Source organism: Belonocnema kinseyi, chromosome 10 (genome assembly GCF_010883055.1).
Source record: "Belonocnema kinseyi isolate 2016_QV_RU_SX_M_011 chromosome 10, B_treatae_v1, whole genome shotgun sequence".
NCBI lineage: Eukaryota > Metazoa > Arthropoda > Insecta > Hymenoptera > Cynipidae > Belonocnema > Belonocnema kinseyi.
The window spans coordinates 55246356-55261885 of NC_046666.1; the positions used below are offsets into that span (position 1 = coordinate 55246356).

General features: G+C 30.3%; 1 protein-coding gene across 1 annotated transcript in view; it reads left to right on the forward strand.

Moving 5' to 3' along the window:
- The first annotated feature begins 826 nt into the window (after positions 1 to 826).
- LOC117182033 (protein O-mannosyl-transferase TMTC2) overlaps positions 827 to 15530 on the forward strand; it is a 560376-nt gene continuing 545672 nt past the window's right edge. Inside the window, exon 1 of the mRNA XM_033375055.1 lies at positions 827 to 2495. Within this exon, the coding sequence (XP_033230946.1) occupies positions 2410 to 2495 (86 nt within the window). The 5' untranslated portion in view covers positions 827 to 2409. The remainder of the gene's footprint in view (positions 2496 to 15530) is intronic.

Here is a 15530-nt window from a genome sequence, read left to right on the forward strand (position 1 = left end):
ACAGATTTCTGGAACTTTTTGGTTGAATATTATGTATGTTCAACCAAAACAGATTAATTTTCTACCCATAACTGATCTACAAACCTCTCTCAATATGAGATATACAAAAAATACAAAGTAACTAAAATTAAAGTTCCAAGTTACTGCCAAAATCATAATTAATTCACGTTACAACTTACTTTCCGAAATAGTAAAAAAATTACCCTAAAAGTTAGAAATCACCTAACTTTTGAGCAACTAAGTTACTTGTAACAAGTTACTACCCAACTCTGGTACGAGAACTGTTTTATATAATATATATATAATTCCATCCCCTCTCAAAATATGTGAAAATCTAGAATTCCTTTTAACAACTTCATTTCAGTCCTCGGGGTGCTTTCAAGCAGCCTTTTAATATCGCCTTAACTCTAGCAGCCCGAGGCATTATTTGACATGGTCCGCAAAGCAGAAACCGCGAAAGATCCACCGGCCCGAAGGCGCGCTTTTATTTTATTAAGAGCGTCGCAGACAGAGACATTTTTCTTGCACGAATTCTCCTGGGGGGCGCAATCGAGATTCAGCCACGTCTCCTGCAAAGTTCAGAGACGGTGATTGTGGTCTTCGTGGCAGTCGCGGTCGTGGTCGCGAAACAAGGAACCCTGCTGGACTCGTCAGAGTAGGGTCCTTCTATAGTTGGGTAGAGACGGTAGGTGCAAGGAAGGGGATACTGAGAAGAGAATTCAGAATCTGACATGCGCATGCGCTTGACCGATCGATGTCTAGCCGGTATAAAGCTCTCTCAGTCATTGGGAGAACGTCAGTTCAGCGAGTGCATCCGGAAGATGCACCGCGTCGCGATAGGCACATCTTTCGCGCCTGTCGTCTGCCCAACTACCGGCATCAACATTACTCGAGACCCCCATTTCTCGCGCCATCGGCGCCGTCAGCCTCTTCCATATTCACTTAGAATAGATTTTTCCATGATAAAAATCTCGGTTATGATCTTCCAAATCGGAACTAAATCTGAGGAGAAGATGTTTAATGATGTTTTCAGGAGGTGCAAGTGATTAACAGTGCAGTGAGTGCTGGATTACAAATATACATTTAAAACATAGATTGTACTTATTGATACCAGTTGGTACATTACAGTAACTGATGATTACTTATTGCATGTGGAATTTTTTTGAGGAAGTGTACTTGGGAACCAGAAAAAGAGATAGAAAGGAGTTGTAGAAAAGTTGGAGAGGTCAAGTACGCTAGGGAGATAAAGATAGCAAATTTGTTAAAGGTTGGAGAAGTTTAAGAAGGACAATAAGGATTATTCATAAAGAGGCTTTTTGTGTTGAATAATTACAGAATCAGAAGAGAAAGTTCCGTTAAAAAAAGGCAATCATTAAATATTTAAGTAATTATTAAAGAGAGAAATCTTATTTAAAAAAGGTCTAAATCAGGTAACAAATCCATATCTTGAAGAGATTAAGGGACGACAATAGACTCAGAAGATTTGCGATCAGTTTTGTTAGGCTAAGGATCAAGACTTTTCAAGAATAAGAAAGATTTAATGGAAGATAATTGGAGTTTTTCATAAGATGAAAGGGGTTCTAATGCCTCAAACTGCTGAACAATAAGTATTATAATTGGATAGAATAGGACATAAAACGATGACTCCAGATCATGGATGGCATTACATCTCTCAAGGACTGACTTCTACAGGAAAAAATCTTGTCTCTGAAAGGATAATTGTTGTATCAATAAGAAGAATTGTAGACGTGGTGAAGATGTTCTAGAAATTGCAAAATCTGTAATTGCAACTTCTGTCAGTATCGTTTGAAAGAAACACTACTGAAATAACGATAAAAATCGACATAAGTAAATCCTCAACAACTTAAGGACTTACTAAGGATTCCCTTAGAGCTCTCAAGGAGGGAATTTAAACTCCTTCAGTGAAGCCTTGTCTAATCGTTTTCCTCAAGAATCAAGAAAATCTGAAGAAGCTACATTAATACTGGGATTTGAGTCCTAACAGTAACCAGACTTGCTGCTTGTGCTGAAAGAAAAACCAGGATTTTGAAAACTTAATAAGAGAAGGAAAACTAATGGTAATGAAAATCAATATTGTCAAACTAGTTACAACTAATCAAGATACGATCCAGAATTACAAAGAAAAGCACAGGAAACTGATCCAAATTAGTTATGATTCAAAAATCTGATACCGATTACGAATAAACTGATCAAAATCAAAGGGGTGAAAAGGATTCGAGTCGGGGTGATTTTCGTTAGAGTTAGACAGTAGTGAGAGCCAAGACGGTGGAATCGTCTTGGTCTCGTTGGGCTTACACTCCGGTCGGTAACCGAACGGGGAAGCCCGTAAGATCCGCGAAGGTTGTGCAACAAGTTAGGAGAGGGTTGCCTCCACCACCGCGATGTGATATGGATATCCTAGCAGTAGCCTGCGCTCTCGTAGCGACGGCCCTGTACTTCAACACCCTTTACGCAGGATTCGTCTACGACGATCGGTGAGTGTATCGCATTTATCAACGTGATGATGACTCCTCTTTAGAAGGTCTCAACAACTGTTCAAGTAGTTGTCTGCTATATGAGTCGATGGACGAGAAAAATTTTCTATTTCATTACTGTCGGCATTCCTAGTTTATACATTTTGGAACAGGAGGTGAAGATTCTTGTCGAAGTTAGGTTCTGATGTGGATGAGATGGTTGGATGAGATAGTTGGCTCATCTGTTAGCGAATTTACCTAATGGATAATTAAAGACTTGTGTGCTGTAGCAACCTAAGTTGAATGGAATTTGCTAAGGGTTTGAGTTGTAACTGCTTCGTGGTCTTCAATTACCTAAAGTAATCTTGATAAGTGTATATGATGAAAAATGTGCAATCCTTCAGTACGGATGAATTTGATCCAGATATCTTTTATTTATTTTATTTTTAAAAAGAAACAACTACAATAAAACGAGTCATCCTAGATTTTTAAAAAATGCATTAAAATCAATTATATACTTGTACTCTTTTGAGATGAAATGAATTACCCGATTGTAATGTTAGGAAATGGTACTAAATATGCGATAACAGCTTCCAATATTGCGAGAACTTGCAGCAATTTTGATGTTGCTGAGTCCCTAAATCGAATTTAATTAGCCTTGAGGATGGTGGTTTGAAGCACCTCGAGCCTTGAGGGATGCTTCATTACTACTCCGTAACTTAATCCGGCATCAATTACTAACTTTGAGCATGCTAAATACATGTTGAATAGATCACAATTCCAATTATGATTATATTATTGATCAAAGCATAAAATAATTTAACTTGATGAAGTCATAGAAAAGATATTGTATTTTTGCTCATTTTTTGTTTTTTAAAGTTTAGTTGTAACTTTCATTTGAATGTTTTATTGGAGCTGCAGACAATCCGTACATTCGTTTTCGATTTGTGGAACTTTTATAGAGGATTACTATGTATTTGTAACGATATACAATGGAATTTGAAAATCAATAGGTAACTGAGATTCAGATTAAAAAGAAAAATCCCCATTGGATTACAAATATCTTTTGATGAATTCATTTTTCATTGTTGGAAAAATGGATGTAGCCAATTTACAAAATCCTTTTTGATTTATCCGCTATATTCTGTTTTTAATTTTGGACGATCAAAAAAATTAATTTTTTGCATTTAAGATTTCTGCACGTAAATTTAGTGTGTATGAAAATTTCAAATATGACTTCGCAATTGTTCTTTTCTGCTAAGACTTAATCCGGAAACACGGCCTTAGTCAGCTACCGGGTAAATAGGAAATTAACTGTGCACGGTTACTCCTCTGTTGGATCAATTATGTTCCACTGGCAGTGAAAAAATAGAAAACTTTAGCTAGTCGGAATTTGCAGAAACCTCTAGAATATTGAACACGAATTTTTAAGGCGTTCTATTTTTACTTCAAATAAAATTATCTGCTTTAGCTGCGAACATTTTTATTATGATAAATAGGTCGTGAATTTTAATTTTACTTCGTATATTCAAAGTTATGGCAGTTTTTAAATTCTCTTCCAAATTAACGTACTAAATCATATAATTCCGAAATTTATAGCTTTTGAATATGAAGGTGATCAATTTTGAAGGATTTCATTTTAAATCATAATTTTCCATTCTAGATAGAATTTTGTCTCTGGACGCATCAAAATGTATGAAAATTTCCGATTGATATTAACCAATACTCTGTCTGTAAATTTAAACTTTCCTTTACATTTTAATAGTAAAAACTGTGTATTGTTTGATGTCCTGAATGTATAAATGAAATGAAAATATATGGAAATGCAAATTGTCGAAGTAGGAATTTGATTATTTTGAAATTTTCAGTTTTAATTGTGTTCAAGTCTAAATACAGGGTGTTTAGCATGTGAGAAAAGTGGGGATCGTAAGCAAATTTTGTTGATACGAGAAATATATAGGGCGCTGTATTTTACTCAATTTTCTACAAAAATGGCTTGGGTATGCTTAAACGATTCATAGACGAGACGAAGCTTCATCATTAAAATTAGGAAAGGAAGTTTTGACAACGGAAATTTAAAATGAAATAAAGGTACAGGAAGAAAAATTTTATTTGTTTCTTCACGAAAATTTAAGTTTATTACTAACAGTCAGCTATTAATAAATATCATATTTGCGCGATGTTACCAAAAAAAAAAAAAAAAATAACAAGTTTAAGAAATAAAAAACATTCGGGAATTTTACGATTAATATTTACGAGAATTGCTTCGTAGGTCCACACTGAACACCCTAAATGTTTCTTTTTTTAGAGTAATAGCTTGATATTTTTAATAAACTGATAAACTAAAATTTTTTATTTTTAATTTGTTCAAATTTTCACAAAGTCTAAAGACTTTTTCAATTCCAAAATTTCCAATTTTGAATCTCATTCATAATAATTTATTAAAAGTTTTATGCGCACTTTGCATATATTGGTTTTATTCAATACATTATCGAATTAATTAAATTTACGTAAAATAAAATTTTAGTCTAAGATATTTCCGTGCTATATAAATTGATGATAAGTGCTCTTGATCAAGGGATCTCTAATTCTATAATTCTGAATCTGGAGATTAGAAATCCCATAATCTCTCACGCCTATGTCGTTGAGGGAACTTTTTTGGTCAGGTACCATTAGGAAAATGGCAGAAATTTCGAATTTTTTTTTCTCAAATCACTTTTCATTCACTTTTTCAAGATAAAGTTGCAATAGTAACTTTTCAAATTAAAAGATAATTTTAATTACTTTTCTTTAAATAAATTAATCCACGGGTTAGTCACTAACAAATTCAGGTCTGCACCTATTTCGAAATTTCTTTGAAACATTTCACGGAATTTTAAAGGAATACAAGACACTTTTTAAAAAAGATTTCATGAATTTAAAAAAATTTAAAATAATTTAAGTTTTTTTCAATCTTAAGGAAGTTAAAAGAACTTTAAATAAGTTTGAGGTATTTAAAAATATTATATACTTTAAATAATTTATTAGTCATTTTTGAAAGTTTTAAGAGAATTTTTAAAAAAGATTTCAAATCATTCTTCAGTAAATTGCAATAATTTGAAGAAGTTTCAATGCATTATAGGGATTTCAGAAAAATTACAGAAAATTTGTAAGAGTTTCAGAAAGTTGTCAGGGATTTCAAAGGATTTTTAATATGTTAGGCAATTTTAAAAGTTTCCTAAACATCTTTTAGTAGATTTTAATAATCTGAAGAAGTTTCAATGCCTTTTAGATTTTAAAAAATTCCAGGGAATTTTCAAGACCTTTAAAAAGTTTGGAGGGATTTCAAAAGATTAAAAAAAATTGAAATAGTTTAGGGCCTTTTAAATGATTCCAAGGGATTTCCAAGAGATTAAATAAAATTTAAAAGCATTTCCAAGGATTTTAGTTATTTTGAGAGATCTGACAAAACCTGCATGTGGTTGTAAAGAATTTTCTAGAATTTCGAAGGATATACAAAAATTTCAGAAGACCTTAGGGTTTTAGGACATTTGAAAAGATTACAAGGAATTTTTTTATTGATTTTGGTAATTTAACGGGTTTCAAAGAAATTAAAATATTTTGGTACATTTAAAAATAATCAAAGACGTTTTTAAGAGCTTCAAAGAGTTTTCAAGGATGTCAAAAGATTTAAAATGATTTGAAATATTGTAGGGAATTTTAATTTGATTTAAATCATTTGAAGGGATTTCAAAAGATTTTATATATTTTAGGGCGCTTTACAATATTTTAATGCATTTTCGAGATTTAAAAAAAAATGTCAAGGGATTTCCAAGGATTTCCATTATTCTAAGGGTTTTGAAAAATGGTCATGCACTTCTTGTTTTAGGATATTTTAAGGATTCTAAGGAATTTTTAATTGATTTCAGTAATTTAATAGGATTCTGAATTATTTTATATATTTTAGATAATATAAAAAAGTTCCAAAAATATTTAAAAAATCAAGGGGTTTTCAAGGTTTTAAATGATTCTAAGGGACTTAAAATTTTTCTAAAGTTATTTTAATAATTTTTCTAAGACTTCGTATGATTTCATAGTATTTTATCATTTCTTGATGGATTTCAAAGAATTTACTCATAAAAAGTGTGGATTTCGTAGGATTTTAAACATTTTAAAAGAGGATTTAATTTTTTTTTTGCAATTCATTTAAATGTATTTGGAATTTACCCTGAGTTCTGTTGAATTCTTTTGATTCCTTTAGAATTTTCTTGAAACTTTCTAATTCCTCTCAATTCTTCTCAATTGAATGGATTAAAAAAATTCAGCATGGTTTGATTATTTTTAAAGTTATTTTAAATTCACCTTGAATTCTTAGGCATCTAATTAGATTTTTTGAATTTCCTTGAACTATTCTTATCTTAAATCAAACATACTGTAGTCAGTAGATTTTTTCACTTTTAAATTGTTTTCATTTTACTGAAAATTTTGCTTCATTCATTTTGACTTTTTATGAATTTCATTAAAGTCTTTTTATTTTCCATAAATTGTTCTGAATTTACTCAAATTTTCCTGAATCTAATGCAATTTTTGATTTTTTAATTCATTCAAATTAGTTTGAATTCAACTCGAATTTTTTGAATTCTCAAGAATTTATCTCAAATTCGTTACAATTCACCTGTAATTCTGATAAATTTCATGAAAATATTAGAAATTCCTAACGAAATTGAACAAAAATAGTCCAATATTTTTCATAAGCTCAGCCAGTCGTCCCAAATTTTCAGCGCACGTAGTTTATCCCCTTTACTAATTCCCAATTTTTTCGGGAAGACTAGACACAGCCAAATCATTAATGCACATTAGTCACGTTTATCTTTTTTCGGAGTTGGAAATTAGTCTTTTATTACTTTTCCTAGTAGACTAGGCTACAGTAGATTTAAGAAAAATAAATGAAAAATGTATAAGATTGAATTTAACATTGTTTATTTAATATATAAAAGATTGTACATTAAAAACGTTCCGAGATTACAATCAGAAAATTGTTTGTTTAAATCAAATAAATTCTTTCTTTGATTTAGGGTCAAACAAATATTTTATTTTATTTGAAATAAAGATTTGATTCACTCTACACATTTATTGTTGCAAATAAAGATTTCGTTCTTGAAGATTCATTAAATTTTATAAGTAATTAACAAAAATTTCAAATTTGTTGGCTAAGAAGCCTCCTCGGCTCTCCTAGTGTTTTATTTGAAGGATCTATCATATCTTCTAATTGCGGATGATATTTTTTGTTAATCAAACGAATATTTCAACAAAAACAAATATATTTATTTTAAAAAAATGGTTGAATCAATTCAAATAAATTGTAATAAAGAAATTATTCACGTGAACCAATAAGGCAGAAATGTCTCACTTATGGAAATTAAATAAATGTTCCTTTTTTCAATTAAAACATAAGACTTGTTTCTTTTAATTATATATAAAGCTATTTTTGTTTTCAACAAACATTTTTCTCACTGTTGTTTAAATTTTATTCCAGCCCAGCAAAGCGTGACTTGAGCGTGAACAAAGCAACTGAAGTATAAAGTCGACTCCACGCGTACTCGATATTATTAAACCTAGTATAAAAGCTTCTTAAATACTGTTCCTAACTGCTTTTAGCAAGTTACTTGTGAAACAGGAAATTGAAGTGCAATATCAGGAAGTAGGCGACAAAAGTTAAGTAGTTCACCAATAACGTTACAGCTCCTATCCTTAATTAAAATTGTTTTGCAAAGTCAATGAAACATTTTTAAAATAATTGACTGCATAATAAAATATAAAATCAACGCTAATTAACCTAAAGCTAATAATGACTAAACGTGAAATTCAGACATGAGAGTTTTAACTCAACTTTTTAATAATTGAGTTGAAATATATGGGATAGAAAGTATGCAAACAATTTCTGCTGAGTTTAAAGGAAAACTTTATTTAAAGCCGAAGGTGCATCGATTTATAATATAAAGAGAGTTAATAACTGCCTCAGTTTCATAAAATGAAATTTGAAAACTCGTTTACATTTTTTAGAATTAGAGAAATTCTTTAATCTGAAAACAATTTTTTTTGTCTTTGATATTGTAGAATATTTAATAAAAGGTACATTTAACAGCGACAGTCTCTCAAATGATCAAGTCATATTATTATATTCAGAAGGGCCGCAAAAATTATTTATGTTGGGTTTGGAGGCATGACGCAACCTGATGCAACTAACGCGCTCAGAGTGCGACTCTTGAGTTGTTTGCTACGCTTGACTAAATACATCCTCCCTTTTGGCCTCGCGGCTCTTCTCATCACGATACTGTGGAGGCCATCAGTTCTAGGAAGGACGTAAACCGGGGTTTCTTAGGTTGAGAGTTGGTTGTAATTAGAAAAATGAATGTATCCTGCTAAAATAAAAAAAAATTGTCTAAAATATATAAGTGCATGCCTGCTTGGTCCACTTAGTTTTCTATTTTGTTTAGAAAAGCCAAATTTTATTAATTTTTAGGGTGGAATGTAACTGAGAATAGTGCTTTAGTGAACTGGCTAAAATCGAATCACTAAAATTTCATTTTTTAAACAAAACAAGAACTGAAGTGCGACAGACAGACATCCAACCATATATATATATATTTTGTGCAATTTCCCAAAGTTTGAACTCATTATTTTTATTTTTCTGATTATAAGAACAATGAATATATGAAAATTTGTAGTTTGGATTATTCCATTTAAAACGCGTGTTCTGAAATGTTAAATATTGAAAGCTTTCGGTACGAAAGTACTAAATGAGTCGACTGTTTTAGCTTCAAATATTTTAATTTGTTTAATTCAGAACGTTCAATATTGGAAATTTGCTATTTTGCCCTCTACAATAATTATGATTGTTCCGGTTTTAAGCTTTCAATTTTAATTGAAGTGAATTACTATTTGCATTTACCCTGAATTCAAATTTATGATTATTATATAACCTTTCTTGTTTCAAATTATTCACTTTCGAAATATGAAAGGGATGAATATTGAAAACTTCAAAGAACAATCCTAAAGGATTTTTTTAAAGGCCTTGTATTTAAAAGTGTTCTAATTCTGAATTATTGAACTTAATAACCTGTCTATAATTTTAGAAAATTAATTTTTGAATTAAAGAGTAAATTTCTTTGCCTTTAAACTACATGCACAAGAAAATAATTCTCGATAGAGAAAACAGGAATCAGAGAAATTTATTTCTTTCGCTCGCATATTTTTTTGCTTGTGAACTACATTTTATCTCCAAAGAAGGCGTAGTCTCGCAAAACTTTGTTTCTGAGAGCATAAACAAAACTTTTTTAGGTACGAACTTTCGCAGCTTTTACTTCTTTGTACTTCTCTTAATTTATTTATTTATGTACTAAAAGTCAATGCATGCCAACGATGCGTACGCTTACGTCCCATAATTTTTATTTCCTGATATTAAAATCATACATTTTTCAGAATTTCAAAATATGATTAAGGTACCAAAAAATATTCACTGTCATTTCCACGAATTGAACTGAAAGAATTTAATAATTTTACTTTCAAAGTTAATGAATTCATACTTGAAGCGTTCAAAACTTAACATTTACAAACTTCGGTTAAACTTGAAGAATTCCTAAATAAAAATTTCGAAATTAAATTGTTAAATATATTTTTATTTTGAAATTATTGATCACGCTTCTTAAAATTATATTATTTTACCTTAAATTGAATAAGTAAAAACTTCAGTACCTGACGTGTGCAAAGCGCGTGTTCACGATCCACGATTTTTATTTTCTAAGAATAAAAAATATAAATAATTTAAAAGTAAATGATTAAATTATAATATCAGCAATAAATAATTATTAATTTTTAATTGAAACCGTTTTAAATGAAAATAACAAACATTTCGAATGATTTTTAATTTAGAAGGTTCCAAACTAAGCAGTTGCAGATAACGTACATTTTGAAAAAAGCAATATTTCGAATAAAATAGAAAAAAATATTCGAATTGTATAATTTATCAATAAATGTGTTTAAAATTGCATGATTAGAAATTGAAAGTATTTCAAGTTGGAAAATTTAGGAGTTTGATTTTTAATTAAAGATTCTGAAAATTAAATGATCTAAGATTAAAATGTCAAAAATAGGAGAATTTCGAAGCGTTCGGAAATGAAATTATTCAGATTAGAATTTTGAAAATAGGATAATTTAAAATTTAAAGGAATTGAGATTTTTCGAAATAAAATTATTTCAAATGGGAAACATCAGAAATGAAAAAATCGATACTATGGAACATTACAAATTAAACGAAATCCGAAGTTGATTTAAACCTAAAAATTTTAACTCTTAAGAATTGTGATAAATGCAGATTTTAATATACAAATTGTTTAACATAAAAATTTTTTCATAGTATACTTGAATCTTTCTAAAATTGATTATTTTTGAATTTTAGATTACGCTTTTTAAAATGCAAGTATTTAAATTTTAATGACAAACTTAAGCTTTATAGAAGGGAAAACTCAGCGTTGAACGTGAAATGTCAGAAATCTTAATTTGCAAACATTAAAAATTAAATAAATTATTTAATTATTGATGTATATATTTTAGATGATTATACATATTTTAATATCTTTTTATTTCTCATGATACGAGTTTTAAGTTTTGAACTTCAAATAGTTTAATTTTTAACACTGCATTTAGAATTATTGATCATTCTGGAAATATTAGAAGAAAATATTTTTCAATCATAATTGATGCATCTATTCACATTTTGAGGTAAAAGTCGAACAATTTTAAAATCAACGAGAAACGTCCTGGTGATTGTGACGCCGATTTTCTTTCTTATTAAAGTTTCGCATTTTATAGTAGAGGATTAATCTTTATGGTTGAAAATCGAACTATTAGGTAAAAGTGTATATCTTATGTTAAAATGTAGTTGTTTTTTTTTGAAAAAATTAATCTTCTTGGTTGAAAATTATACTATTTGGAAAAAATGTGTATCTTCTGTTTAAATTTCGTCTTTTTTAGGAAATTAACTCTTCTTGGTTAAAAATTTATCTCTTTAGTTGAAAATTCAATTATTTAATTAAAAATTCAACTGGTGTTTAGAAAGCTTGCCTTATTGGCTTACAAATGCAATATTTTGGATGGTTTCCTTTTTTTATTGACTGAAAAGTCTTTCTTGATTAAAAATGGCCCTCTTGTTGCAGATAGGGTGTTTTGATTTAGAAATTTGATTTACAAATTCATCTTTATTTTTTTTTAAATAAATATTTTTCGCTCAAAAAGCAGCTTTTTGGTTGAAAATGGTTCTATCTTGTATAAAGATTCAACTGATTTGTTGAAAATTGAATTACTTGGAATGGAAGCTTCTAAATGTGTCCGCTAAGGGTTTACATTTTTCTTGCACCTTCTTACCTATTCTTTTACACACCCCCAACACACTTACTTGGTTGTGGGAGGGGGACCCTATAGTTTAAGGTGGATTCCGAACCGCCAAGAGCAACAAGCTTTAAGTACTTACAGAAAAACCTTTCTCTATAGAGGTATCGGTCCCACGACTCTCCGGAGATGAAAAAACTCCCTGCTAAGGCTAGTGTTGTGATCTTGTTCACCACATGGGCCACCGATGCTCTTCCACCAGAGTGCGAGGCGGGAATCGAACCCGTAAGCCGACGGAGTGGCTCCAAAGCTTACGCTTTACCCCCCATGACCATCGTCCCATTTTAAATTGAATTACTTGGTTAATAAATAAGAAACAGAAATGTTTGAAGCACCTGAAGTTCTGAACGTTCAAGTGAACGAAAATTTTATTAATGACTTTGTGAACTAGAAATAGTGCTAAAATAATTATCCAATTCATATTGCAAAAAAAAAAATTACAAAATAAACTTTGAACGCATTATTTTAATTGATGCTGGAAAATACTTTCGTGAAAAAATGAAAATAGGGAAAAATGTTTCGTTAATTTAAACGTTCTGAATTTCAGGTAGATAATATTTGACCCAACTTCCCACCCCCAAATCTAATCATCTGTTTTTTGGATGACTCATAAATAAAGTCACAAATAAAATTTATTGACCAAAAATGACGAAAAATAGGTGGCCGGTTCTTGAACCTTACACGTGTTTTAAAATAAAAAATAAACTTTCTTTTATTTATGCACGGTCCCTTATCATGGAGACGTCATAGAAAAAAACCTGTTTTGAACATTCCAATTTTTCTTATGGGGATTTCCCTAAAAGGCAAGAGGTTAAGTTTGTAAGTTAAGGTAAACAGATTGCAATTCCTTTCCAACTGTTGATGGTCTTTATCATTAGTATCCCTTTTGCCTTGACGTGATTCCGAAGCAATGAAGCATTCGGCCGGTATTTGACACGCGTTCCTAGCGCGGTGGACACACGTAAGTAGAGGGTGGGAATTGGGGTGAGAAACGAGAGTGAAAGCGAGAGTGATTCGGTAAAGGAAGCGAACGGATAGGGATAGGGGAAGTCTGCTGGATGACGTAGACCGGGAATCGTTAATAACGACCGGAACCAATTAAGGCCGGCACGGCAGGCTTGTATAGCCTTACATTATCAGCCACAGTTGTGTATGGGTACTAACCGTATTACAACCATAAATGCCCACGAACATACTCGACGAAACACTCCAATGAAATCATTCTCGCATTTCTAGTTGACAAGTGCCTCTCGATATCAATGCAATTGTGTTCAATTATGGAAAATAAAGCCAAAAAAAGAAGCCAAGTATTAAATTCCCACAAATTGTGTCGGACTTAAATTTTCTAGTCCGGAAAATCTTGGATTGAAATTTTCTATTGTGGAAAAAGGGAGCGTGCGATATCTGCGGCGAAAAAGTTTCTAGATGGTTTGCGATAAAATTTTTTATGAGGAAAACTATCCTGCAAAATAAAATTGGATTTTTTTAAAGGTGATCCACGACTCGTTCTCATACCTGCTTCAGGACGAGATTATACGTACAGTTCGACCCTTGTGCACCCTCAGTGGTGACGAAAGGCAGCCCCCCATTACCAATACTCTGTTATCCCTTGAGTATTTTTCTTGCTGGGGAAAAAATGTATCCATGGAGTAATATGCAATGAATTAATCATGACCTTCTTTTGAAGAGTCGATTTGATTAATGAAAAATTAAAATATCCTTAAAGTTCTTAAATCAAAATACATACAAAGTTACAGTCATTTGAAGCACTTGTAGCAGACAGTCAAGTACATTTGATAGCGTGAGTTTTAACATTTCAGGTAAAGTATTAAAAAAAAGTTAAAGTTGTACAAAATGACAAGTTTTCACGTTCACCTCCGTTTTGCCCGTTATTTCCTTTTATATTTCATTATATGGAGTGATTAAATAAAATATTTAAAGTTTACTTGATTATCACGTTGCACAGTGGATTGAATCGGTAATTTACTATTATTCGAATTCTACTTCAGCCTACAATTCTTAACCAACTTTAAAAAAAAATTAGAAGTGATCAGCAATTTTAATTATTATTTTTTATCTTTAAATAAGTAACTTATTTATAATCATTCTCGATGAAAATGAATGTCGAAGTATCTAAAGAATAAAAATAATTAACAGGATATTGAATATATAATGGTTGTAAATAAATCATATTAACAAAATATCCACACCGTGGGAATTTTTCTGCCAAAGTATATTATTTTGTAAGTTGAAATTGCTTGATTTTATCAACCGGATCATATTTGATCATGAAAGTTTAAAATATTTTTCTTTCTCACTACCTTAAAATTATATTATTGGTAATACTTAGTGATAAATATTCTTCACTCGATATTATTATTTCATTTTATAAACTTAATTTATAAACAAATGCATTGGTTGGTCATTTATAGAGTGGAAGGAATCATTTTTATCTCTAATCTTCTTCAAATTACATAAGTAGATATGTTTATTGACGACGAATTGTCAATCGATATTATCTGTTGACTTTATAAATCAATTTTATAAGCAAATGCATATAGCTTAAACATTTATAGATACAAAGGAACTGGTTTTTCATTTAACCGTATTTTCATTATATTTGCGGTGATTTTTATTAATGCAGACATGTCATTCGATATTATTTGTTTACTTTCCAAACAAATTTTATTTAAAAAATGCATAGTTTGGCCATTTACGGACAGAAAGTCATTGCTTTTTCTTCTGGATCGTCTTCAAATTCTACAAGTAATAATGTTTTGCCGTGAAGACTTCTTGTTCGATTTTATTTGTTTATTTTTTAAATAAATTGTTTGTGGACAACTTTGAAGCTAATTTTTCTAGAACGTCAAGAAACATTTTCAGTGATATAATTTCAATGTAATAATAAAAAAATATTACTTTCTGTCTACAAATGGCGAAACTATGCATTTGTTTATAAAATTTGTATATAAAGTGAACATATAATATCGAATAACCAATATTTATCATGTATTATTACCACTAATATAATTTAAAGTTACTTAGAAAGAAAAACGACAACATTCGATCAATAAATGCCCTAACTATACATTTGTTTATATAATTTGTTTATAAAATAAAAAAGTGTTATCAGGGATCAAATTATTACGATCAAATATGATGGTATCGATAAAATCAAGCAATTTCAACTCAAAAATATACTTTGCAAGAAAATTTCCACGATTTTGATATTTTTTAAATATAATTTTTTTATAATAATTATATTTGATATCCTGTTGATTATTTAAATTCTTGAGATACTTCAACATTCATTTTCATCGAGAATGGAATTCATTAAGTTATTTATTTAAAGATAAAAAATAATAACTAAGCTTTTTTGCACCTGTGAATCTTTTAATATTATTTAAAATCAAACAAACAATAATTTATCCGTTATAAAGGGCTAAATCAATTCTGAATGAAATACTATTTACTTTATTTAAAATGTCGATAGTGCGCTGGTGTCATTTTTTCTGTGGTAGGCATACAAGGTCCAGACCCTGCGTACGACTCGTCTTGCAGCGAGTGTGCAGACGAGACGTGGACCCCCCCCCTGCATGGGTAGACTAAAGGAATGCATTCTTTAAAGCG